Source organism: Silene latifolia, chromosome 9 (assembly GCF_048544455.1).
Source record: "Silene latifolia isolate original U9 population chromosome 9, ASM4854445v1, whole genome shotgun sequence".
Classification (NCBI taxonomy): Eukaryota; Viridiplantae; Streptophyta; class Magnoliopsida; order Caryophyllales; family Caryophyllaceae; genus Silene; species Silene latifolia.
Window position 1 is genome coordinate 39,724,437 of NC_133534.1, and position 24,355 is coordinate 39,748,791.

The following is a 24,355-nucleotide window of genomic DNA, read 5'->3' on the forward strand; positions in this document are numbered from 1 at the left end:
TTCTTGTGGTTCTGTGTGATTTATTCAATATTTATAGATTTCTGGAGGCATAGTATATTTGTTTCAAGTCCCTCAGAAGTCTGTTAGCTTTGTCAAAAGTCATGGCATTGTTTTGCTTCTAATCAATTTAATCACCTGATTCTCATTTATTTTCATATAAAGCACTTTTTACAACTTAAGGATGATCACTTGATGTGGGCTGTTGTCCAGTGATGTACTACGTTTCATAGTATTAAATGTAGGCTTGATACTAATATAAGAATTGAGTCGTTCAGCTAAATCTCGGCCGTTTCTCTACATACGAGGCTAATATCAGTGTAATATGCGACCACGTTAAACTTCAAAATTTGGATAACCCTGTGACATTTCAGTATGTCAGCTGATATCTAAAACCATGCTGTGTATATCTTAAAGGAAGGATATTCATGGTGGACTGGTTGTATAATGCTTGTCCTCACACATATACACTCTTTCAGTATGACAGGTAGATGAGCTAATAGTGACTTATAAAATCCCTCTACATTTAGATATTATTGGTCTTCCTTTTCCCCAAATAGCTCATCATCGAGCGTCTATATGTCGTATTAGTATTTTAAGTAGTCACGAGCTCAATGTTAATAACAAAGTTATACTTCCTTAATTTTTGGCATTTGCCATGATTTGGCATGTTCAAGAGCATAATCATCCGCACATTCTTCTACAAATTGGGAACACGTTCTGCTGTAAAACCCCGTGAAAATGGTATGTTACTTGCTGCCGTTCAATTATCGCTTTCCTTTACCCTTTAACTTCATGCTATTTATCATTCTCTTTTTTTTCCTATTTGATAATGAACAGAGATTGTCGGGTTGAAGGGGAAACTTTCTAGCAAATTTGGTGACAACACCTCTATTCAGCCTAATTGGCAGGTCTGCGTCAAGACGCTGTCATATTGTTGTCTTAAATCGAATTCTTTATTCAGTCTTGATGCTTAAGATTGTAAGATGAAGTGTTATTTTCCTTCGCAGATTGGGGAGTGCGTTGCTACTTGGTGGAGACCAAATTTTGAAACAGTCATGTACCCATATTGCCCTACTCACAAAACAAAACTGAAGGTAAATAATTTCTTTGAAGATGGACTGTTTTCTCTCTGTTTTTTATTTTATTTTATTTTTAATTTGTAAAATATATTGACCCCAACCTTTTTTTTTTGCCATGAGTGTAAAAAGCTTTACATGGTTTTGCCTGAAAGAGAATACTTCGCTGTACCAAAGAATCTGAAGTTGTTGGATGTGCCTCTGTTTGAACTTTATGATAATATCTAGGTATGTGCAAATCTCCATTGAGGAAAGCAATTCCTACTGAAATCACAAAAAATGATGAAAATTGAGAGGTGGAAGGCCAGGTAGGATGAGGGAGGGATAGTGTGTCTTTAGGAGATGAAAATAGAACTCGGGTGGAGTTTTGTAGGTCACAATAATTCCATGTTCAAAAAAATAAAGTGGTATATATGTTACCTTAGATTTGTATCTCTTTAGGGAACAATAATGGAACTCAATATGGTATTGTAGTTAACCTGTGCTGTTTGGTTACAAATTGAACTAAAACGGGATTGTACTTAACATCTGTTGTTTGGTTATTGGATCGTTAAGTTATCTCCCTGTTCATTTTCTGCGTGGATCGTACCCGTTTCTGACTGGTATTGGAGTTAATTTGATACTAATTTGTTATTTATTTTGGGAGAAGTTGTTCAAATGAGTGAGTATTATACGAGGCAGAGACAAGGAGAAGGCTGGATTGTTCAGGTTAAATGGGTGATACTCATAGGTCTAGCCTTGCCGAAAGGGACAGTGAGCAGGTAACTAACTGTAGTATGCAACTTTTTTTGTTTAGTTATGTTGTTACTATGAAAAATGTTATTTGGACTTAAGATGACCACTTTTTATGTGACCTGCTTCAATGAATGCTAGCTGAAATGTGTAGGCCGCCTTTCATCTTGCCTCTCTTGTTCTCCTTTCACTTCACACCTTTCATTTTTAGCCTCTTTCTTCCTTTCATTCTCCGCCTTTTCTCCTTTCCTTTTCTCATCTTCTCCTCTTTGTATCCTGAGGTTTATAATCTGTAGCAAGCTAAGGAACGATTCAATCAACAAGTGGCAATGATTAGCAACATCATCGCACATCAATCCAGGTTTTAAACTTCTGTCCTTTAAAATTGTATCCTTAATTTAGAGATTACGATTGGCATTATGTGTCTATCCTTATCTGCAAGCATTCTCATTTTTGCTCTCGTCAGCTCAAGGTTCGTCAACTCAGGGTGATGATGAGAAAGATGAACAATTCAAGAACTTGCAGCGAAGAAGAAAATTGACTCGAATACCAAAAACCGAAAAAAAAGGGCATTTCAAATAAATATTGTGTAGAAGTAACTCCCTTTTCTGCATGACTACCTTGTTCTCCTTGTATACATTCTCCACTTTGTCCCATCATAATCCTATGTACCATGTATATTCATACCTTTATTACGAATTTCATCCTATACGATGATGCTCACCCACAATAATGCAGTCAAGCAGTCAATATGGCCACTGCGTGGTTTTGACCCAGATTGGCAAAATAATTCACAAACTATTTTATACACATAAGCATAACACCTACACGATATTCCTATCGGGATTTCATAAATAGTTGTCCAAATTGGGGCTCCGCGCCCGGGAGGGCGCGACGCAACAACTAGTTATAATAAAAATGCAAATATAATTTAGCCGTTAAGAACCATCACATGTAATTAAGCTTTTACACTGACAATCCCTTGTCTATTAAGGGTGTGTTTGCATTGAGTGATTTGGAGGGAAAAGAAAGGAAGGGAGAGTAGGGATTTAAAATCCCTTGTTTGGATAGCAAATAAGGGTGGAAGAAAATGGAGGGGGAGAGATTTGGAGGGATTTATTTTCCCTCCTGCAAGGCAAATCAAAATCTCTCCACAATAGGCAAAATTTGGAAGGAAATTGTATACAAATACCCACTTCCCATTTGCCCTCCCCTCCCCTTACCTCCCTTTCTCTTCCCTTCTTCCTCCTCCCATCCCTTTCCCTCCACTTTCGCTATCCAAACACACCCTAAAAGAATATGATTTCTCACAATTTTTCCTTCCACAAGTATTTTTTAAATAAGGCGGGTAATAACAATTAAGTACATTAACTAAATAAGAAAACTAATACTAATAGTAATAATCTAAAAAATGTACTGCAAAGATACCAAACCTTTCTCTCCTCTCCTTTTCCTCTCTAAAAATCCTAACCTCCATCAATTAGATCCGAGACTTTCATCGACCATTAATCGATGGTAAGCCCCATAAAAGCGTTATTTATCAATTATTAGTATGCAAAATTATGAATTAATTAATAAAAGTCTCCCTTCTGGTGAGTTCCGTTTGTCCGTCTCCATTTTCGGGAATTTTTTCTATCCTTTATATCTTTCTAGGGTTTAATTTTATTGGAAATTTTGTTAAGAGCGTTTTGTTGATGATTCGTCATACAACTCTACAATAGATACGCCTTATTCGCCGGCGATCTATAGTGCCGATAAAAGGTAAACTTTCTCTATCAATGAATCAAACGAAGGATCCCCTTAAAAGCTACGTGAAGAGATCGATACATGGGCGAGCGAATTGTCATATCATGTTTTGAGATCCTTAATTTTATAAGAGAAATTTGTCCTTCGACTTCTATTAGATTTATTTTCGATTATACCTATCTTTTGTATCCTTTGTAACGTAAGTGTCGTTTGGCGATTTATTAATGAATTGATCTTTCTTTCAAAAAAAAAAAAAGATAACTAATAATTATAATAATTTTTTTCATTAAAATTTATTTTTTCATCAAATTATATTTTCTTCACTAAACTCTTAAATTATAATTGAAATTTAAAAAAGTTGTATAAAACTATGAATGACTAAATATTTTATTGATACTATTATTTGAGAATAACTTGACTCATACTAATTTATACTATTTTAGTTACTTTTGAGACAAGAAATTGAGAGAATTTGAAATGGGAAGTGCTAGGGCGACACCGGGTGTTACCGAAACTCGGTAACACCCTAATAAAATAATAGAAAAAAAGTAAAAAAGTAAAAAGTAATTTTTGATTTTACGCCAATATCGTAGGGATAAAATCGTAATTCTCAATCTATTATATCAATAAAATAAAATATAAATTATAATAATTAAAACTAAATTATATATCTTATATTATACAAAAATACATATCATAACAAACACATCTTTGTCTTCATCATCAAATCATAGTTTACCAATTAACAAAAAAAAGAAGAATTCTAGTATCAAACATAAAACGACAAATACATTATGAAAATTTACTCAAATAGTTTCATAAGTGTTAAGGTATGTTTAACTGTATGAATGCAGGATGAAATATAATTTATTATAATTAACAAATAAAATTTATTAAAATGCATCTTACCCACTTCTCACTGGGAACTCACGTAAAACTCAAATGTCGCTGTAAGTCTGTAACAAGGTAATTAAAGACTAAAAAAATAAGGTAATTAAAGATTTAAAGGCTACCCTTGAAATCATTACTCATAATCGAGTAATCCACGACTACTTAAAAGGATCAATAATGTACATGTAATGCTCCACCAATTTCTCACCCGAAAATCGCACAGAATCTTTTAACATAATTTTTTAAAATTTATTATTATCACTATTGTTAAATTAGTTAATTAAAGCTAAGTTCCTAATTTACCCTTTAGTAAGTATTAATTAGTTCGAAATTCGAATTTTGATAGAGGGAAAGCAAATTACCTAAGTAAATTACAATAATACCCCGGGTGTTACTCAAATTGAGTAACACTACTCAAATTGAGTAACACCTGGTGTCGCCATCTCATTTTCCATTTGAAATACATTTCAACACGCTACTCAATTCTCTTATTTAATTTTCAGTTTTGACTTTTTATTTCTCAAGGCAAAATGCAGTGACGAGAAAAATGAATAACTAATAAGATACCTGAAGAAAACCACCCATATATTCCCACATGTGAGTGTCTCACATTGATAGAAGAGGAGAGAAGTTACCACTTTATAAGGCAAGGGGCTACTTCCTCTATTGCCAATTGGTTTTAGAGTGGAACCTTCTTGTCTTATGAAGCGGACTCTCTCTCCTCCATTTGGGTGCGGCCCAGGCCCGTTGCATGATTTAACAATACCACTATTATATCTTTATATACGGAGTAACTAATTTAGTGGAAAAAACTCTATATGTCGTGCATTTATTGCCCAGGTTCTAAACTAATGATTATTTGGTTAAATTGAGTTAGGTTATTTTTTATTTTATTTTTACTATAACGCGGAATATGCTCATTTGGTTCGAACAAATCTAGCTCAATTATCATCGGTGTAATAAATGGGTTGAATACTATTCTCTTTATACTATTTTGCTACCATTGAGAACAACACAAATTCTTGCTTAAGACGCAGGTATTCACCTGATAGTGTCAAATTGTGACGAGTCAATAGGTAAATTTTATCAGAATAAACATGCTTGATACCGGGTTCTAGTTGGACTTGTTGTAATATGCCGGTTTGCACTTTTGGTTGTAATTTTAGAGTCTTAGCTTATAACTTACCGAGGTGAAGGAAGAGAGTCAAAGGTAAGCCAATGTTATAAGTGCAAAGTCAAGAGAAACTAGTAAAAGGAAGAATTGAAGCCTTGGCAAGGCAAAGTCAAGACAAACAAGAGCCAAAATGAAGAATTGAAAACTCGATTTCACAAGGGTCAACTTCAAACGAGTATATCTCGAGTTCTAGAGCTTGTATCGACACAAGGCTAATTGGAAGTGAAAGCTTGTGATCTTAGCTTTCCAACGGTAGGTCACACGCCTCATTTGGCCAAGAAACGAGGGAGATATGGTCTTCGAAAGATGTTGCTGTCAGTCTGAAACGCAGCCTGCGTGATATGACGCAGCCTGCGCTCTGCTCTGAAATTGCAAATCTAGTTTCGTGTTTTGGGCTTTCTTAAGGGACTTAACCTAGATTCTCGTGCCTCCCTATATATATCTAGAATTTTGAGATCTAAAGTGTGAAACTGAGCTGAGACACAAACGAAGCTCACTGCCATGGCTTCACAAGCCGCCATTGATGAACACTCAAAAGCTAAATGAAACAGAGAGAGAATTGATTGTAATGAAATGTAGAAGATGTAAATAAAAGTGAGAGTATTAGTGAATAAATTAATGAATTCTGTACAAGAGTATTGCTTATATAGTAGCAACAATAAAATATCTACATCAGTCAACTATACATTTGTAGTCAAAGTTTGTTATGGAGTTTGTTACAGTTAGTTACAAGCTCTAACAGAATGAGGAACCATCTGGAAGTCTCTAGATACCAGCTGGTCAGAAGTGCGGATGATAGCGTCGGACAAAGAACATCTTCAGTGGCTGGCATCAGCAATATAACCTTGATTCACAGCCCCCCCCCCTCAAGTTGGAGCTTCATGGAAAGGATTGAGATGTAAGCCCAACTTGGAGCAGAGAAAACTATGCTGTTGTTGTCCAAGTGACTTAGTCATCAAATCAGCAAGTTGTAGGCTTGATTTTACATGTGAAGTAATGATCAAACCTTCTTGTAGCCTCTCTCTGATATAGTGACAGTCAATATTTATAAGTTTGGTCCTTTCGTGAAATACAGGGTTAGCCGCTATGTGTTGAGCTGCCTTATTATCACAATGTAATACTACGGATTTTTATAAGCTAAGTACTCGACCGAGTAGAGCCTACTCGGCCGAGTAGTGTCAGGAGTGTAGTTTGTTTGGGTTCTGCCGAGGAATACTCGGCCGAGTATGGTGAATACTCGACCGAGTAGAGGATACTCGGCCGAGTATACACTTTAATCGACCGAGTATCCGGCCTGACGAGTATTATTTCCACGATTTTGGTTAAAATGATTAGAGGTTATATATCATCGTTCGTTAGTTTCTAAACTCATTTCTCCCCAAAAACATAAACTACGTTCATTATCCTCTAATCATCTTCATCAATTCCAAGTCAAAGGTTGTCGATTGTGGGTTCTAGCATCTCATTCCGTGTCAATCGCCGTAGTAAGTGTCTTATACTTGTTCATCTATTGTCATTCTTATAAGTTAACAAACCCTAATTTGGTTAATTTGGGAGTTTAGGGTTTTGGTCATCATATGTCGTTGATTGTTGATTATCGTTGTTGTAGGTGATGATGTGTTACTAGTTGTGCATTTGTATGATTGATTGCAGCGTAGCGGATTGCGAAAAGGTAGGGTTTCCCTACTCAGTTATTGTTAATTGAGTTAAGACTGTGCTTGTGTTGTAATTGTTGTTATCTGCTGATCATCGGAGTATGGGTGTTGTGATGACGGTGTTGGTGTGGTTGTGTTGTGACGGTTGTGGTGTTGTGTGTGTTTGTGATCTTTGTGTGTGTGTGATTGTGGTGGAGTCACTTGCGGGAGTGGCTTCACACCCTAGTTCGCCCTCCGTGGAACCCGTCACGGGAGGGAAAGTGCACATTAAGGGACAGGGATTGTTAGTCGCTCGTTGATGAGCTGGACTAGGTGGGGATGGGCTGCGGTCACCCACTGGCGGCGAGGATTACATGTTGCGATGGGTAATCTGGCAGGGCTACACACTTTGGTGTGTAGTCGGTTACTGTGTGTGAAATCGATGATCAGCTGGTTGTATTGTTTGCTGTCTTATATTGATTGAGTAGTATCTTGACCCGTGTTGTTTGTTTTGTAAAACTGCGGTGATCCATTCGGGGATGGTGAGCAGATTGTGACAGGTGATACATTTATTGAGCTTGGGGCAGTTATGGGAGAGTCACCACGCTGGAGTAGATAACACCACCATGAGCCTTAGTTATTGTTTTGGTAGTTGTTGCCATTTGGATAATTCGTTTATTAGCTTTTGGAGACTATGTAACTTTTATAACTACCGTACATTAATAAATGTATTTGGACTGTTGCTTTTGATATATACTAACCTCGGGCAACCGAAATGGTAACAACCTTTCATGCTGGGGCAGTCCTGGTAAGGTACATTGGTATGAGGGGGTGTTACAAAGTAATATCAGAGCCGACGATTCCGGCACCTAAAACAAATGAACCCAATGAACTTAGGGAGTCTAAATAAAATGAACCCGAGGAGAGTTGTTTGGAGCTACCGCAAAGACCTGGGAGACGTCCCGAAGTCGCACTATGGCCCTCACAATCTCAAGCCGGTCACCAGGGGGAATTTGTTGTGAGTCTTTTCGAAGCGTGTGTGTGGTATGTGGAACTTGAATGGTTGAATCATGTGAAAGGAAGTGAGATGTGTGGAACCATGTGTAAGACGTGGTGAAACTTGTTGAAACGGATTTGGTATGAAATATGTTGGCATGTTAAGTGTTTATTATGTGGCTTTCAAAAGGGTAGTGGAACAAGCGTACATAATCATGATGATGTTAATGCTTGATTGCTGGTAGTAGCATATGGTTACGGGCAGGTGTCTATATACATGAACGTATGATAAGAGTTCACTTGTATACTGGTTTTTTGAAGTATTGAGTTGTTTTTGTTTATGTATGTTCAAGTTGTTTTGGCTTAGGAAACTTGATTTGTATAAAGATCGATTACGGAAGGGTTGTCTTAAAACTGACATAAGTCGAGTTCTATAAATGATATTGCTGTGATTCCAAGTTGAGGTGATATCTTGTCCTCTTACGATTCTTACGATAGGTCACACGCCCAAAATGACCAAGTAACGAGTGAGATATGACTGTTTTACGAAAAATTGGGACGGTCTTGAGAAGCTGTGATACTCGACCGAGTAGTCCCTACTCGGCCGAGTATCTTTTATACTCGACCGAGTATTCCATATTCGGCCGAGTAATCTCTCTGTGATAATACTGTTTAGCGTCTGGAGTCATGAATTCGGCCGAGTAGTCTCATACTCGACCGAGTAAGGTCTACTCGGCCGAGTATTCCCAATACTCGACCGAGTAATCCTTCTGCGATAATTACGTTCGCTTCTGGAGTCGAAAACTCGGCCGAGTAATATAGTTACTCGACCGAGTATCCTGTACTCGACCTAGTATGTTATGTACTCGACCGAGTACCTCAGTGGGCGGCTATTTTGAGTCGGTGGCTATATTTTCACCTTAATTTTGAGTCGGTAGCTATGTTCTTACCTTTGTTTTGAGTCGGTAGCTATGCTCTTACATTGTTTTGAGTTCTAGGGTATGTACACATGTACGTTTTGAGTCTTAACGCATTCTTTTATATATATGACGGTCTTAATACGTAAGTTACCCAATGTTATGATAGGGAGAATGCCGGCTTGTAAGGAGTACGTGTTGGATAGAAAGGACATGAGTTATATGTGGTCGTGAGGGATAGTGGAAATAAAAGAGAGGGAAGATTGATGAGTTAATCGAGGTAAAGAGCATGTTTTGTGAGGTATGGTGAGTAAGATAGTCGTGTGTTGAGTAATATAAAAGTAAGTACATATATGGGCAAAAGTGATGCAAGTTTAAAGAAACGTGAGAATTAAAGATTGAGGCGAGGGATACGACTAGTAGCATATTGGGATGTGTAAGGATTTATGGAGGGAAATGGTTAGGATTGTGTTGGTTAGGATTATGTGTGATAAAAGGTCGTTATAGAGGGACGAAAACGAATGATGCGTAATGAGATCGAGTTATGCCGCGATGGGTAGATAGTGGTCGAGTTTGGGAATTTGGAATATATGGAGGTGAGCCTAGTGTGAAATTCCTTGGACAATTAACGGCATGAGGTGAACTTTGGGTTCTAGAGATACGAAAGGGAGATACGATCTATTGAAGAGTAACCGTTGGTGTGTGGACTTGTATGTGAGAAGGGAGTGTGAGAAGCGAGATGAGAGGGGATAAGTAATAAGGAAAGAATGAGAAGAAATTGATATGAATTAATGGAATGTGAGTCGTGGAGTAACAAGAAGGTAATCATATTACTAAAGGGTTAGGTAGAGAAGGAAGGAGATGATTTATTAATCGTTATTATTGGACGGAAGTAAGTGAGAGAACGTTGACCAAAGTTATGGGACATGAAAGTAAGGAATCATGGAAATGTACGATAGCCTCACTAGAGGGTGTGAATTAATAGTTATATAGGAGAGCAGGACGATATGTTAGCCGTGAGTTTCGAGGTATTAAGGGAATAAGAAGCTGGTAGAGTGTTTGCACGATCTGCGATTGTGGCGGAGAGTTAGGTAACAATATGATAAATGATAGAATTGGGAATAACGTTGGGGTAAATTTTGTTGATGGATTTGATGTTCGTTATTTAGGATGCTAACCAAAGAGATGAAACGGATTGCGATATTAAGAAGTGATAGTAAGAGAGTAGTCACATGAAGGATGTTGGTGTCATAGTATTGTCACTAGTGGTTGAGGATGATGTTACTTTAGGGAAGCTAGTTGTTCTAATGAGGTTGATTTTGTAGAGACCAGATTGATATGTATGGTTGTGAGAGAGTATAAGATGTGGTCATATGAGGCGGTTGTTAGTAGTTGAGTATTAATGGTATGGTTACATTTGGCAAGGGGTGATGGTTATGCGAATGGGAGAATATGTTATGAGGGGTGTACGAGTTAAGCTCGGGTGAGAGGTAACTTTTATCAGGTGGTAACTTACGTGATCAGGATCGACTAGTTGGATGTGATTATGGGTCTATGATGTGTATAAATGTTTGTGTGAGGTTCCGACCTCACGAGAAGCGGTATGGTGTGATAGTCATAAAGTTGTTATACGAATGTTTGTGATATATGTTGGGTACGACAATCTAATGGAATGAGGTTCAAAAGGAAATAATTTGATTGATCTGGCATGGATAGTTAAAATCGTATGTGTATTGATGATACATGTTTATTCCGTGAAAAGGTATGGATGATATGCATGAGATTCTTGTATGTTTATTCCGTATAATATGTTGTGTTATGATCGAATAAAGCGAGTTTTGAGTAAGTTTTCTTGTCCAGGAGAGTTATCTTGAGTCGGTGTTTGTGGGAATTATATGTGGGTGTGATGTTTATCGATGTGGTTGTTGTGCCTTGGGTGGTGATCCGGGCACGGTACCCGTGTTGTGATGCGGACATTTTCGCGGCTGCGGTGCGGTTGTTGGTGGCGGTGTTGCGATGCCATCACCGGTTGTAGTGGAGTATACTGGGGTGGTTACGATTTGAGTTTCGAAAGTCTGAGACCGATTATGCACAGATTGTTGTTTTGTTCTTTGTTGTTTCTTATGAGTTTCGGTTAGACATGTAGATCGTTGTTTTGTTTGTTGATGTTTCTTACCAGTTTCGGTTTGGGAATGAGGGTAGAGTATGATATGAAAGAGAGTTGTATATGTTTTCGTTGTTGTCATGGTATAGTGATATTACATTGATGGGACACAGTTGTGATAGGTTGTTCTGATAATTTTGATCTTGTTCTAGATGAGGCTTTGGTAGACATGGTAATGACAAGTGATTCGTAGAACATGTGTGGTAATGATCTGATATATGCAGGTGGTTCATAATCCTTGTTGAGACAGTGAGTGTACGGTGTTGGGTAATTAGTGTCGTGTTAAGTTATGTATGAGTCTTGCGGTAATGAAAGAAAGGAACTTGAGGATCTAGTGTGAGTGTACGTAACAAGTGTGGATCGTGAGTTATGCTTTTGGCGATAAGAGTTTTATATAGTTTATATAGAGAGGTATGTCATGTCGCGGTAATGTGGAAGAGTTAGAGTGTTTGTTATGATCGGGATTGTGTGGTTTTGGTTAGATGGAGTGCAGAATGAGTTGAGGTATGAAAACTGTTTAAGTAAGAGAGCCTTGGATATAGGAATAGTAAGTGTTTAGATTATAGGCGGGTATCTTTCACATGTGGTGGTGATGAAGATAATTAGAGGTATAGCTAAGGATCTAGTATTAGTGAGTTACGAGGACGTAACATGTGTCTTAAGAGGAGTAGGATGCGACAAAGAGCGTTTGAGGGTTGTGCATGTTGTAATATTATTGGACGTAGAGTGTTGGTGTAGCATAAGGAATGGATGGGTACATATAGTGGTTGATAGTGTTAAAAGGCCATGGCTGTGCTTGTAGTAGTTCGATGTTTAGGAGTGTGAGAATTTTTTTTGATAGTGTTGATAAAAGTGGATGATGATATTTATGAGTTCGAGAGTTTTGGCAGCTGGATGATGATGTTGATGAGTGTGAGTAAACTTCGAGGACGAAGTTCCTTTTAAGGGTGGTAGAATGTAACATTCCGTTTTGATGGTTGATCTTCTTTTGTGGATTGTCTTGGTATTGAGTGCTATTGAGTGTTATAGAAGTGAGACAGAGTTGGCAATATTATATTGTGGTTATTAATTTGGTAATGTTATGGAGTAAGTATTGGGAGCATATGCTATAGTTGAGACGATATCGTGAGCCATATGGTGGAATGAAGAGTGGTTTGTGGAGTTAGTGTTAGGTGTCCAGGTTTTATAGGTTGGGTTGGAACTTCGGGGACGAAGTTCTTTTTAAGGGAGGAAGATTGTAATACTACGGATTTTTATAAGCTAAGTACTCGACCGAGTAGAGCCTACTCGGCCGAGTAGTGTCAGGAGTGTAGTTTGTTTGGGTTCTGCCGAGGAATACTCGGCCGAGTATGGTGAATACTGGACCGAGTAGAGGATACTCGGCCGAGTATACACTTTACTCGACCGAGTATCCGGCCTGACGAGTATTATTTCCGCGATTTTGGTTAAAATGATTAGAGGTTATATATCATCGTTCGTCAGTTTCTAAAATCATTTCTCCCTAAAAACATAAACTACGTTCATTATCCTCTAATCATCTTCATCAATTCCAAGTCAAAGGTTGTCGATTGTTGGTTCTAGCATCTCATTCCGTGTCAATCGCCGTAGTAAGTGTCTTATACTTGTTCATCTATTGTCATTCTTATAAGTTAACAAACCCTAATTTGGTTAATTTGGGAGTTTAGGGTTTTGGTCATCATATGTCGTTGATTGTTGATTATCGTTGTTGTAGGTGATGATGTGTTACTAGTTGTGCATTTGTATGATTGATTGCAGCGTAGCGGATTGCGAAAAGGTAGGGTTTCCCTACTCAGTTACTGTTAATTGAGTTAAGACTGTGCTTGTGTTGTAATTGTTGTTAACTGCTGATCATCGGAGTATGGGTGTTGTGATGACGGTGTTGGTGTGGTTGTGTTGTGACAGTTGTGGTGTTGTGACAGGTGTGATGTTGTGTGTTTGTGATTGTGGTGGAGTCACTTGCGGGAGTGGTTTCACACCCTAGTTCGCCCTCCGTGGAACCCGTCACGGGAGGGGATGTACACATTAAGGGACAGGGATTGTTAGTCGCTCGTTGATGAGCTGGACTAGGTGGGGATGGGCTGCGGTCACCCACTGGCGGCGAGGATTACCTGTTGCGATGGGTAATCTGGCAGGGCTACACACTTTGGTGTGTAGTCGGTTACTGTGTGCGAAATCGATGATTAGCTGGTTGTATTGTTTGCTGTCTTATATTGATTGAGTAGTACTGACCCCGTGTTGTTGTTTTGTAAAACCTGCGGTGATCCATTCGGGGATGGTGAGCAGATTGTGACAGGTGATACATTTATTGAGCTTGGGGCAGTTATGGGAGAGTCACCACGCTGGAGTAGATAACACCACCACGAGCCTTAGTTATTGTTTTGGTAGTTGTTGTCATTTGGATAATTCGTTTATTAGCTTTTGGAGACTATGTAACTTTTATAACTACCGTACATTAATAAATGTGTTTAGACTGTTGCTTTTGATATATACTAACCTCGGGCAACCGAGATGGTAACAACCTTTCATGCTGGGGTAGTCCTGGTAAGGTACCTTGGTATGAGGGGGTGTTATGCACAATGCAGCTGAATATGTAAGGGAACCATTATGCCAAAATCTTGTAATAGAGCATGTACCCAGACAACCTCTGAAGTAGTATAAGACATAGCTCTATACTCTGATTCGGCTGAACTTTTTGAGACAGTTTTTTGCTTTTTTGTTTTCCATGAGATGAGAGAATTACCAAGTAATATACAATGTCCTGTCAAGGACCTACAACTAAATGTACATGAGCTCCAATCTGCATCACTGTAAGCCTGGAGATGCAGACTGTTGTCAGAAGGATAGAAAAGAGCTGCTTCAGGTGTTCCCTTAAGATAACGGACTACATGTAATGCAGCCTGAAAATGAGTATCTCTGGGAACACTCAGAAATTGGCTTAGGTGCTGTACTGCATAAGAAAGATCAGGCCTGGTGAGATTTAGATACAACAATCTACCCACCAGTCTTCTGTAAACTTCTGGATCAGGCAGAGGAATACCAGCATCAGTCGATAAATGCAGTCCCTTGGGCAAGGGAAAAATAGCTGGTTTAGCATCTTCTAAGCCAGTGTCTTTCAGAATGTCAAGGACATATTTTCGTTGATTGATCAAAATTCCTTCCTTAGATTGTAACACTTCCAACCCCAAAAAATATCTGATGAGCCCTAGATCTTTAATGGTAAAGGCAGTATCCAAGGCTTCTTTGATCTTAGAAATGAAATCAGTATCATTCCCAGTGATCAGCAAATCATCTACATATACCAAGATGATGGTATACAAACTTGCTGTAAATCTTACAAATAAAGAATAGTCACACTTGGACTGAACAAAACCATGAGATAAAAGCAACTTGGTGAGCTCCAAGTTCCATTGTCTTGAAGCCTGCTTCAATCCATACAAAAACCTCTTTAACTTGCATACTTGACCAGGAAGAGCCTTGCCATATCCTTCAGGGGGCACCATATAAACTAATTCATCTAGGAACCCATGAAGGAAGGCATTATTTATGTCTAACTGATGGATGGACCAACTCCTAGTTGCAGCAACTGTCAATAATATTCTGACTGTCACAAACTTGGCCACAGGGGAGAAAGTATGCTTGTAGTCCTTTTCTTCCACCTGGCTAAAACCTTTAGCAACTAGTCTGGCCTTATGCCTCTCAATGGAGCCATCAGGGTGGAACTTGACTTTATAAACCCACTTGGAGCCTATGACTTTGCAGCCTGGTGGGAGAGAAACCAAATCCCAGGTGCCATTAACTTCAAGAGCATGAAGTTCTTCTCCAAAGCAGCTACCCAATTAGGATCAGACTGAGCTTGGGAGTATGTAGATGGTTCAAAAGTATGTAAAACAGCATTGACAGAAGCAGTCAAATGTGGAGGATGTGTATTTGTGTTAAACACTGAAAAAGTATTAGAAGCTGGTAATATTGACTGAATAGAAGATGGAATTTGGAAGTTTTGAAGGGTACTTGATAAATGTCTCTTTCTGGTAGACTGTCTTATAACAGGTGGTGGGATAACAAGACTGGCAACAGGAGTAATAACAGATGATGAAGGTGAGATAGTAGAATTATTATCTGGATTGATGATAGTTGTATCCAAAAAATCAGAAGAGGGTGTATTATTAGAACTGGGCAAAACAATAGACTGAATCACATCATCTGATTCCAAAATGGGAATACTAGAAGAAGGAAAAGTATGAGATGGAGGTGATGAACTAGGAACACTGGTTAAAACTTTGGCATAAGGCAAAAAATCTTCTTGAAATATGACATCTCTACTCACAAAAACTTTGTGAGTCTCTAAATCATACAATTTGTATGCTTTTTGTCCAAAAGGATAGCCTATAAATATACACTTTCTCCCTTTTGGACCAAACTTATCTTTAGGCTGAGTATGAATGGGAGCAAAACATTGACACCCAAATACCCTCAATTCATCAAATGTAGGTGATTTTCCCAACAACACTTCAGTAGGACTCTTCCAATCCAATACAGGTGTGGGTAGTTTATTGATAATACAGGTAGCAGTCAGGATGCTGTTACCCCAGAACTTCTTAGGCAGCTTAGCATGTAATAACATGGCCTTTGCTGTTTCCACCAAATGCCTATATTTCCTTTCTACCCGGCTATTTTGTTGGGGGACACCTGGAACACTTTTCTGATGCACAATGCCTTTCTTTTGCAAAAGACCTAAACATGTATCCTGAATAACTTCTGTACCATTGTCACTCCTTAAAATCTTAACAGATGTGTTGTATATATTTTCTACTTGAGCAAAGAAACTCTCTAGGGTGGAACACACTTGGGTCTTAGTCTTGATTAAGAAGGTCCAAGTAACCCTAGAGTTATCATCAACAATGGTAAGAAAATAAGATGCACCAGTCAAGGTAGAAGTCTTGTAAGGACCCCATAAATCAACATGAATCAAATCAAAAGCATGTAAAGCTCTATTAGTACTCCTCTGGAAAGGAAATCTATGTATCTTTGCCTGAAAACAGGCTTCACAATCAAAAGATTTCAGACTTTTACAATTGATTACATCAATATGCTGCATTTTAGACAAAGAAGCATGACCCAATCTAGCATGCAGCTGATCAATATTAGCATGAGCCTTACATCTAGTAGTAGCAGAACAATTACAACATTGTAATGTTTCAACAGGAAACAAATTATTTGTATTTATAGAAGAACAATTAGTAGAACACTTTTGCAGATGAGAGCACTTTAACTTGTATAAGCCGCTTTCTTGAATGCCAATTGCAACAGGACAATTAGAAGCAGGGTCCTGAGTAATGCAATTGTCAACAGAAAAATTAATCAGTAAATTGGTTGTGGACAACAATTTACCAACAGATAAGAGATTGTGCTTGAAGACTGGCACAAATAATGCATTGTGCAAGACTAAACCAGATTTGATATATATATATCACCTCCACGAGTGACTAATTGAGTGTAACCATCAGGCAATCCTATCAATATAGGGCTAGGTAATGGCTTTAAATCAGTATACAAATGCTTATTTGCAGTCATGTGATCTGATGCACCAGAGTCTATGATCCAATCATTGCTAACAGTATGACTTTGAACATTAGAGGCCAAAGTTATACCTGCAAAGTTGACTGAGGCATCAGAATTATCCAGAGGAGTATCCTGCTTAGCTTGATGAATTTGCATCATGTGCTAATAGAGAGCATTCAGCAGTGCAGGATCAAACTGAACTGCAGGAGCTGCAGGAGCAGAAAATTCAGAAGTAGAGAAAGCCTGATGCTGAGTAGAAGTGGATGCTTTTGCCTGATTTGCTGCAGGAAAAGGATGAGCAGCCTGTGATTGGAACTGATAACCAGAAAATTGTCCTTCTACAGGTTTAGAATTCACATTGCTAGAGAACTTAGTAGCTGCTCCAGCCAAAAACTTTTCTCGGAGTTCAGGATGCTTGATGAAACAACTATCAATCACATGTCCCTTCTTATTACAATGAGGACACCACCTGTCATCTGTCTTAGGCTTTTTAGTATTATCACCTCTTTTCCAGACATTCCAGAGCTGCTGTTTGCCAGCAAATTTTGATGCATTTAGAGCACTCACATCTTGTGATGGTGCACTTCCATTGGAAATCATTTTCTGACTTTCTATTTGTTGAACAATAGAATAAGTCTTATTGATAGGAGGAATAGGATCCATAGCAAGGATGTTTGACCTTAATGAGTCATAAACATCACTCAGTCCCATGAGGAAGGTGAGAACCTTCTCTTTGATTGAAGCATCCAGGATCTTTTTCTGCAAATTACAGGAGCATTTATCCATGGCGCCACACGTACACTGAGGAATCTCTTCAGCTCTTCAATATCATCCCAGTGCCTTTTAAGCTTGTTGAAGTATTCAACAACTGGAGCATCTTCTTGAGCAATATTCTTCAGATCTTTCTTCAATTGATAGAGAAGCGGTGCATTTGATTGTCCATATCTTTCACACACATCAGTCCACAACAATTTTTCAGTCTTACAAGACATATATCCTTCTTTGATTGTAGGAATCATTGAATTTGTCAACCAGCAACGAACCATAACATCAGCACGTAACCAACTCTGATACTTAGGTGAAGTAACAGGAGGCATAGCAACGGTTCCAGTAAGAAAACCTTGCTTATTCTTCATCCCTAACGCCATGAAAATGCTGTGACTCCAGGACATGAAATTTTTACCAGAGAAGGGCGTATTGACAAGAAGCATTCCAGCATAATCAGAGTTGGAAACAAAGGTAGGATCATCATACGGATTGCTATATGAAGCATCGGCAGTAGTATTGATTGTTTCAGTCATTTTGATCAGAATTTGATGTAATTTTGATAAAATTTGATGAAATTGTAGAAGAATCAAAGAAATGATTTGAAGAAAGAAGATTCTAACAAATCAAGTGAAATATGACGAAAAATCGAGAAAACTGAAGAAGAATACGAAAAAAAACGTAATCAGAGTGAATGCGGAAGAAAAGATATGCAGAGACATGCTATTCCTGCTCTGATACCATGTGAAACTGAGGTGAGACACAAACGAAGCTCACTGCCATGGCTTCACAAGCCGCCATTGATGAACACTCAAAAGCTTAATGAAACAAAGAGAGAATTGATTGTAATGAAATGTAGAAGATGTAAATTAAAGTAAGAGTATTATTGAATAAATTAATGAATTCTGTACAGGAGTATTGCTTATATAGTAGCAATAATAAAATATCTACATCAGTCAACTATACATTTGTAGTCAAAGTTTGTTATGGAGTTTGTTACAATTAGTTACAAGCTCTAACAGAATGAGGAACCATCTGGAAGTCTCTAGATACCAGCTGGTCAGAAGTGCGGATGATAGCGTCAGACAAAGAACATCTTCAGTGGCTGGCATCAGCAATATAACCTTGATTCACATAAAGAGACTCCTACCATCATCTAATCATATCATCTTGTTTAGCAATAATTTCAAAACTTGTTTTGTTAAGAGAACTTGGTATTTTAGGAGGAAAGTTGTAATCTTTTGGCATTGGATGTTAATCTTTCCACATATCTTGGGTTTTTCTAAGGATATGGAAGGCTAATCCTTCTTTGCTTGGTGCAATTCATCCAAAGTCTCCAACTTTGGTATTGTAAGACTCTTTTAATCTCTTCTTATTTATCTATTGATCTTTCCTTCTGCTTAATTCTTATATGGAGTAGATGAATGTTAGAATTGATCACTCTTGCATCTTATTTACCCAACTATTGCAAATTCTAGAGAAATGGTTTAATCTATCTAGGATTATTTGGAGCAAGCTTGTTGTATGTTGATTTGGTTTAAAGGATTCATGCAATAAGTAGGAAATTTCATGTCTTTTCTCATTTGTATGGTTTAATCTTGTGAGAATTGATCCTACCTTCTTATCTTGGCACAACTCTTAATGCTCATGTTTGATTTGCACTCATTGTTTAATGAATTGTTGATTAAACTTGAAGGACATACATGGATGGTTTAATTTGTGTATGTTAACATCTTGATTTGAAAATATTGGGTGGATAATAAGAGAAGAGTTATAAAAGAGTGCTTTACTATTGTTGGTTACTAAGGAAGGATTGTACTAAGTCCTCTTTAATATTGAATGTTCTTGCTCACCAAGTATTTGGTATATTGCTTGTTAGACAAAGATTGCAATTTTACTTTGTTTCATGTTACCAATCAACTCAACCCCCCTTATCTATGTTTATCGATTGTTTGTCATTGTTGATAACCATTGTTTATTCATAAACTTGTCATTAGTATTCAATAGTTTACAATTCAAGTATTTAGCTTAAAAGTCCTTCTCTTGGGATCGACCCTTACTTGCACTATATTGCTTTATCAATTAGAGTAATTTAGAGTATAGTTTGGCTTTATAAATTGTTAATTTAATAGTTAATTCTAGTATTTAGCGACCTAGTATTTACCCTATCATCACCTTAAATAAACCTTAAGACGAGAATGATATGATGAGAGCACCCGAAAATCTGTGAGCAATTTAAGCTGACAATGGGTACTACAAATCAAGTGGCTATGGAGCGTATAATAGCCTCCTATGTTTATTTATGCACCACAAATCTGAAGATATTAAACTAATAAATAATGCGTGTGATTATTTATCAGGGTTGATTATCACAATCTTCCCTTAAGAAACCCGACACAAAGCTTTCTCCATGCCTCCATGTCCGGTTCACCTGCTTCTTTAAATTTAGCTCTCAACTCGTCAGCATAATTAACCTGTCCAACAAGTACATTTAAACTCTTTAAGACAAAACATATTTCCGTCACAAAGATTCAAAGAAAATTTTAAAAAGCCTAATTAGATATTCCCTTAATTCCACTTTTATTGTCCTATAGTGAATTGATTTGTGTCATAAGAAAAATAATGGGGCGGGGTGACGTACCCCAATAAGACCCTTTTGGAGAAGGCGATCGATAAGGTGAAGAAGAATGTCAGTGTTGTATTCGGGATGTCCCTGAATTCCCATCATATGATCACCATATCTGAACATCTCTACTGCTGTTTTATTCGATCCACCTATCACCTCCACTTTTTCTGGCAGTTCTAATATCTGATTATAACACAACATATTTAATTAATCCCATGTCAATACACCTAGTAGACTGCGCAACACAATTTCTCATTTATAACCACTGTAAATGAGACGATCATACGCAAGACAGACTGCGTAAAAGTAAATGGAATGATAAAAAAAATTGAGATTAATAAAGAGAGTTGTAGTTTTTAACATACTAACCTCATCTTGGTGACATTCAATAATGTTGAGCATTGTAAAAATTTGGCGGTTTGGCAAGTCTTCCTTTGACGAAAGTGAAAAATTAATCGTCCTTAGCCCTATGTCCCAGCCTGATTTAGCTCGACCCGTTTGGCCACCAAGTGATCGGCCAAGAATCTGATTGATAATAGTATTTCCGAATAAAAAAAATCAATACTAACACAAATGATAAGAACATAATTCGTATATAATCGTTTACTTTTCGTCTTTTCGATAACACAAAATAAAAATTGTGTGGTGGGACAAATAAACCTGTAAAGATTAAAGAAGACTTAAGACCATCCCCAAGAAAGGTTACGAGGGAGGTCGCGACCTTGTTGGGTCTCTTTAACCAACAATTAAGCATGAGATTAGCTTGACCTTTTGGTTGCTCTTGACCTTATAAGGTCAATTTGTGACCTCTTTGGTTGCTCTTGATCTTATTAGGTCAATTTGTGACTCAGTAGGTATCAAATTATCATTGGTCGTAAAGAAAACAAAAAGGGTTAGAAGGTGAAAAATGATTGGCCGGGTTGATGACCTAGGTCGCGACTTTGTGCTTGGGAGGTGAAAATGGGTCAAGGTTAATAAGGTGAGATTAAGAGTAAAATTGGGTCGCGACCTAATTAACGCCACCACTGCTTGGGATGGTCTAAGACATATAAACAACCGACATAGCACATCTTCCATTCTCCTGAAAATGACCTTTTGATGTACAACTTTTGTGTTTTTCCCAATTTCCTATCAATTTTACATAAGACTTTGTAATGATTTAGGGTAATTTTCGGACGTGCATGCGGACATATGGAGTGATATGTTCAAGCACAAATTCTTATTTGTGACGGAAGGTATCCGTCACAAATAAGAGACGGATACCATATCCCCTCACAAATTACCCATTTGCCTTGAGTGGGGGAAGCACATGGGGGGACCCTCCTTTGTCCCTCTACCCATTTCCTCTCACAAACTACCCGTCGCAACCCGCGACCCGTTGCAAGCAAGACTTACACATGTTCAAGACATTCAAGGATGGAACTACATGCAAAATAATAATATTAATTTGCTACATGCCTGCATGTCACTCCTTGTATCTTACAACAATGATAATAAGTATGGTCGCATTGCGGTTATTATTATTACTTCCTCGTCTCAGTCAATAGTTTATACTTGTTTTATTTATCCCTCATGAAATAAAGCAAATGTAAATTATTAACCATAGAGTATTATTAGTTGTATTAGTCAATAAGCGAAACAAATCTCTAATTATATGATAAAGGAATGACTTAAGATCGGTTTAACATCAAACTCAAACCAACTAGAATTTCACAAAAGTTCTTTTCTGATTTCAGTTTATTAAGATTAGAAAGGGACAAGTTACATCAAATTATGACATCAATTGGGCAACATGGCCATGATAAAACATATTTTAGAAATGAAGTAACATAATGCCAAACATGCATTACGTTGTGTGCAGAAAATACGTTGTATAATAGAAACAACCCAAATTCTCATATGTCACGGACATTTTTTGTCACAAGCTTATGATGTCTCACAAACATGTGGGGAAACAAGTCGAAGGAGGTTTATGAGAGATCACAAGCAAAACTTATTATAGAAACAAATAATAATGTGTATACATTTTTCTCACGGTATATCTTAGTTTGACCACCAAAACTTTAAAGAGACGATTTCTCGCTAACTTACTATAATATGTGGTTTACTTATAATTTTATTTTACCATAATCATACAATTAAATTATTTCATATTGTAATTACACAAAAACGCTCAATACCGTTTAAAGATGCAATGCATGTCAAGCAATATCATACGGAGTTATTTTGTACTCACAATAGAAACTTCATGAACTGAAGTGCATATCGCTCGACTAATAATTTTTCCGTCAAATTAGCCAACCTAGTAAATATTTGTGAGAAATTTCAGTTTAAATGGTGGAGTATATAAATACTACCCGATGATCAACAAAATCAAAGACTTATCAATTCCAAACTTAGATATAGATTAACCTCCAAAGACAACCAAACAATTTTACTGACTCGAATTCGACTAAGACCGAATAATACAAATAAATCTAAATAAATAATACTCCCTCCATTTAAAAGTAAACACACCATTTCATTTTTGGACACTATTTAAATCTTCAAAATTCTCAGGAATATATAAGAGAAAGTATAATCACGTGAAATCTTGTTTGATTCGCTTTCATACAATAAAAATATCAAATTTTATATTTTTTAACAATGTAAAATTCATATATTTACGTAATAATTTGTGTATTGACAAAGGTGTAAAAGAGAACGTGGTCTACTTTATAAAAATATCAAATTTTATATTTTTTAACATTGTAAAAATTTTATAGTTTCATACAATAAAAATATCAAATTTTATACGAGTATTTTTTAATAATGTAAAAAATTTATATTTTTTAACAATGTAAAATTCAGAACGTGGTCTACTTTTATAAAAATGGTAGATAAGTAAAAAGTAAAGGAAGAAAATAATTTACCTGGTGACCAAAACAAATGCCAAGAACCTTTATCTTCAGAAAATCCAATTTATGAAGAAGAGACAAAAGTTTACAAATCCAAAGCTCGTTAGAATGAGCATCACTACAACTCCCAGTAATCACAAATCCATCATATTCTTGTATTTCCTCATCATTTGGGAATTCATTTCTTGCTACTCTAAATACATCCCAACTTTCACCTTCTTCACTCAACATTCTCTCAAAAACCCCAAAATACCCTCCATACTTCTCTTTTATATACCCTGATTCTTCTGCACAAAGTAATACTCCAAACCTTTTTCCTTTCACTTTCCCATTCCCATTTCCATTCCCTCTCAATTCTCCATTTTGCCCTTCATAAATCATCTTCGCCAAATTTTGTTTCGAAAAATAAGAGAGAAGGGGAATGGATGAATATTATGGAGGGAAATGAGACTTACAACTTAGATGACGGAGAAATAAGAGATGTGGGGGGTTTATATATTGGTTTTTTTTGGTGGGGAAAACTTTTTAAAGAAGTATATTTTGAGCAATTAGTTTAAAAAAAAATACAAAACTAGATACCGAATATAAGGTGTTGGATATTTATTTACCTATTTCATTTTATTTTATTACAAACCAGATACCATTTTACTTTATTACAAATCAGATATCGTTTTACTTTATTACTCTCCGTCCCAGTCGGTCATTTGTTTACCTATTCCATTTTCGGTGTGTTATTTATTTGTTTACCTTTTTATATTAAAAAAGTTTTATATGAGTAATTTGATCGTACACCTCGATTATGGTCCACTTGTCATCCACTAACAACTACTATAAATGGTCTCCTCCCATTTTCTTGATCTTTGTGCCCAAATTAAAGGTAAAAAAATCGAAAAAACTACGGTTACACTTATTGTCTTTTTTTTGCTTCCTTTTTACGTAATACGAGTAGTTTATTACGGAGTATAGTTTATAATTTTATTAGGTCGAATCATTACAATCAGTCCTTACTATAGTTTCTAAGATTCTTTTTTTTTTGGGGTGAATTACTTTCTAAGATTCTTCTACTATATAGCATGTTATATTCGTGATTCTTTACCGTTTTATAACAGAAGAATCCCCAAATCAATATTTTTTTCCCAGTTTTAGAGCATTTAATC

General features: G+C 36.9%; 2 protein-coding genes and 1 pseudogene across 2 annotated transcripts; 1 reads left to right on the forward strand and 2 right to left on the reverse strand.

Moving 5' to 3' along the window:
• Positions 1-655: 655 nt before the first annotated feature.
• Positions 656-1,413, forward strand: LOC141600906 (pre-mRNA cleavage factor Im 25 kDa subunit 2-like; annotated as a pseudogene).
• A 15,659-nt stretch (positions 1,414-17,072) lies between these two features.
• LOC141600908 (uncharacterized) lies at positions 17,073-18,211 on the reverse strand. The gene is made up of 2 exons (XM_074421165.1): positions 17,711-18,211; positions 17,073-17,669 (listed from the first exon to the last, which is right to left on the reverse strand). The coding sequence occupies exons 1-2, from the start codon at positions 18,209-18,211 to the stop codon at positions 17,073-17,075; spliced, it is 1,098 nt and encodes a 365-aa protein (XP_074277266.1).
• Positions 18,212-19,723: 1,512 nt separating this feature from the next.
• LOC141602618 (gamma-glutamyl peptidase 5-like) lies at positions 19,724-23,726 on the reverse strand. Its single transcript, XM_074422803.1, has 4 exons — positions 23,214-23,726; positions 20,671-20,826; positions 20,317-20,484; positions 19,724-20,149 (listed from the first exon to the last, which is right to left on the reverse strand). Exons 1-4 carry the CDS (start codon positions 23,577-23,579, stop codon positions 20,045-20,047), a joined length of 795 nt encoding a protein of 264 aa, XP_074278904.1. The 5' UTR covers positions 23,580-23,726; the 3' UTR covers positions 19,724-20,044.
• Positions 23,727-24,355: the final 629 nt, after the last annotated feature.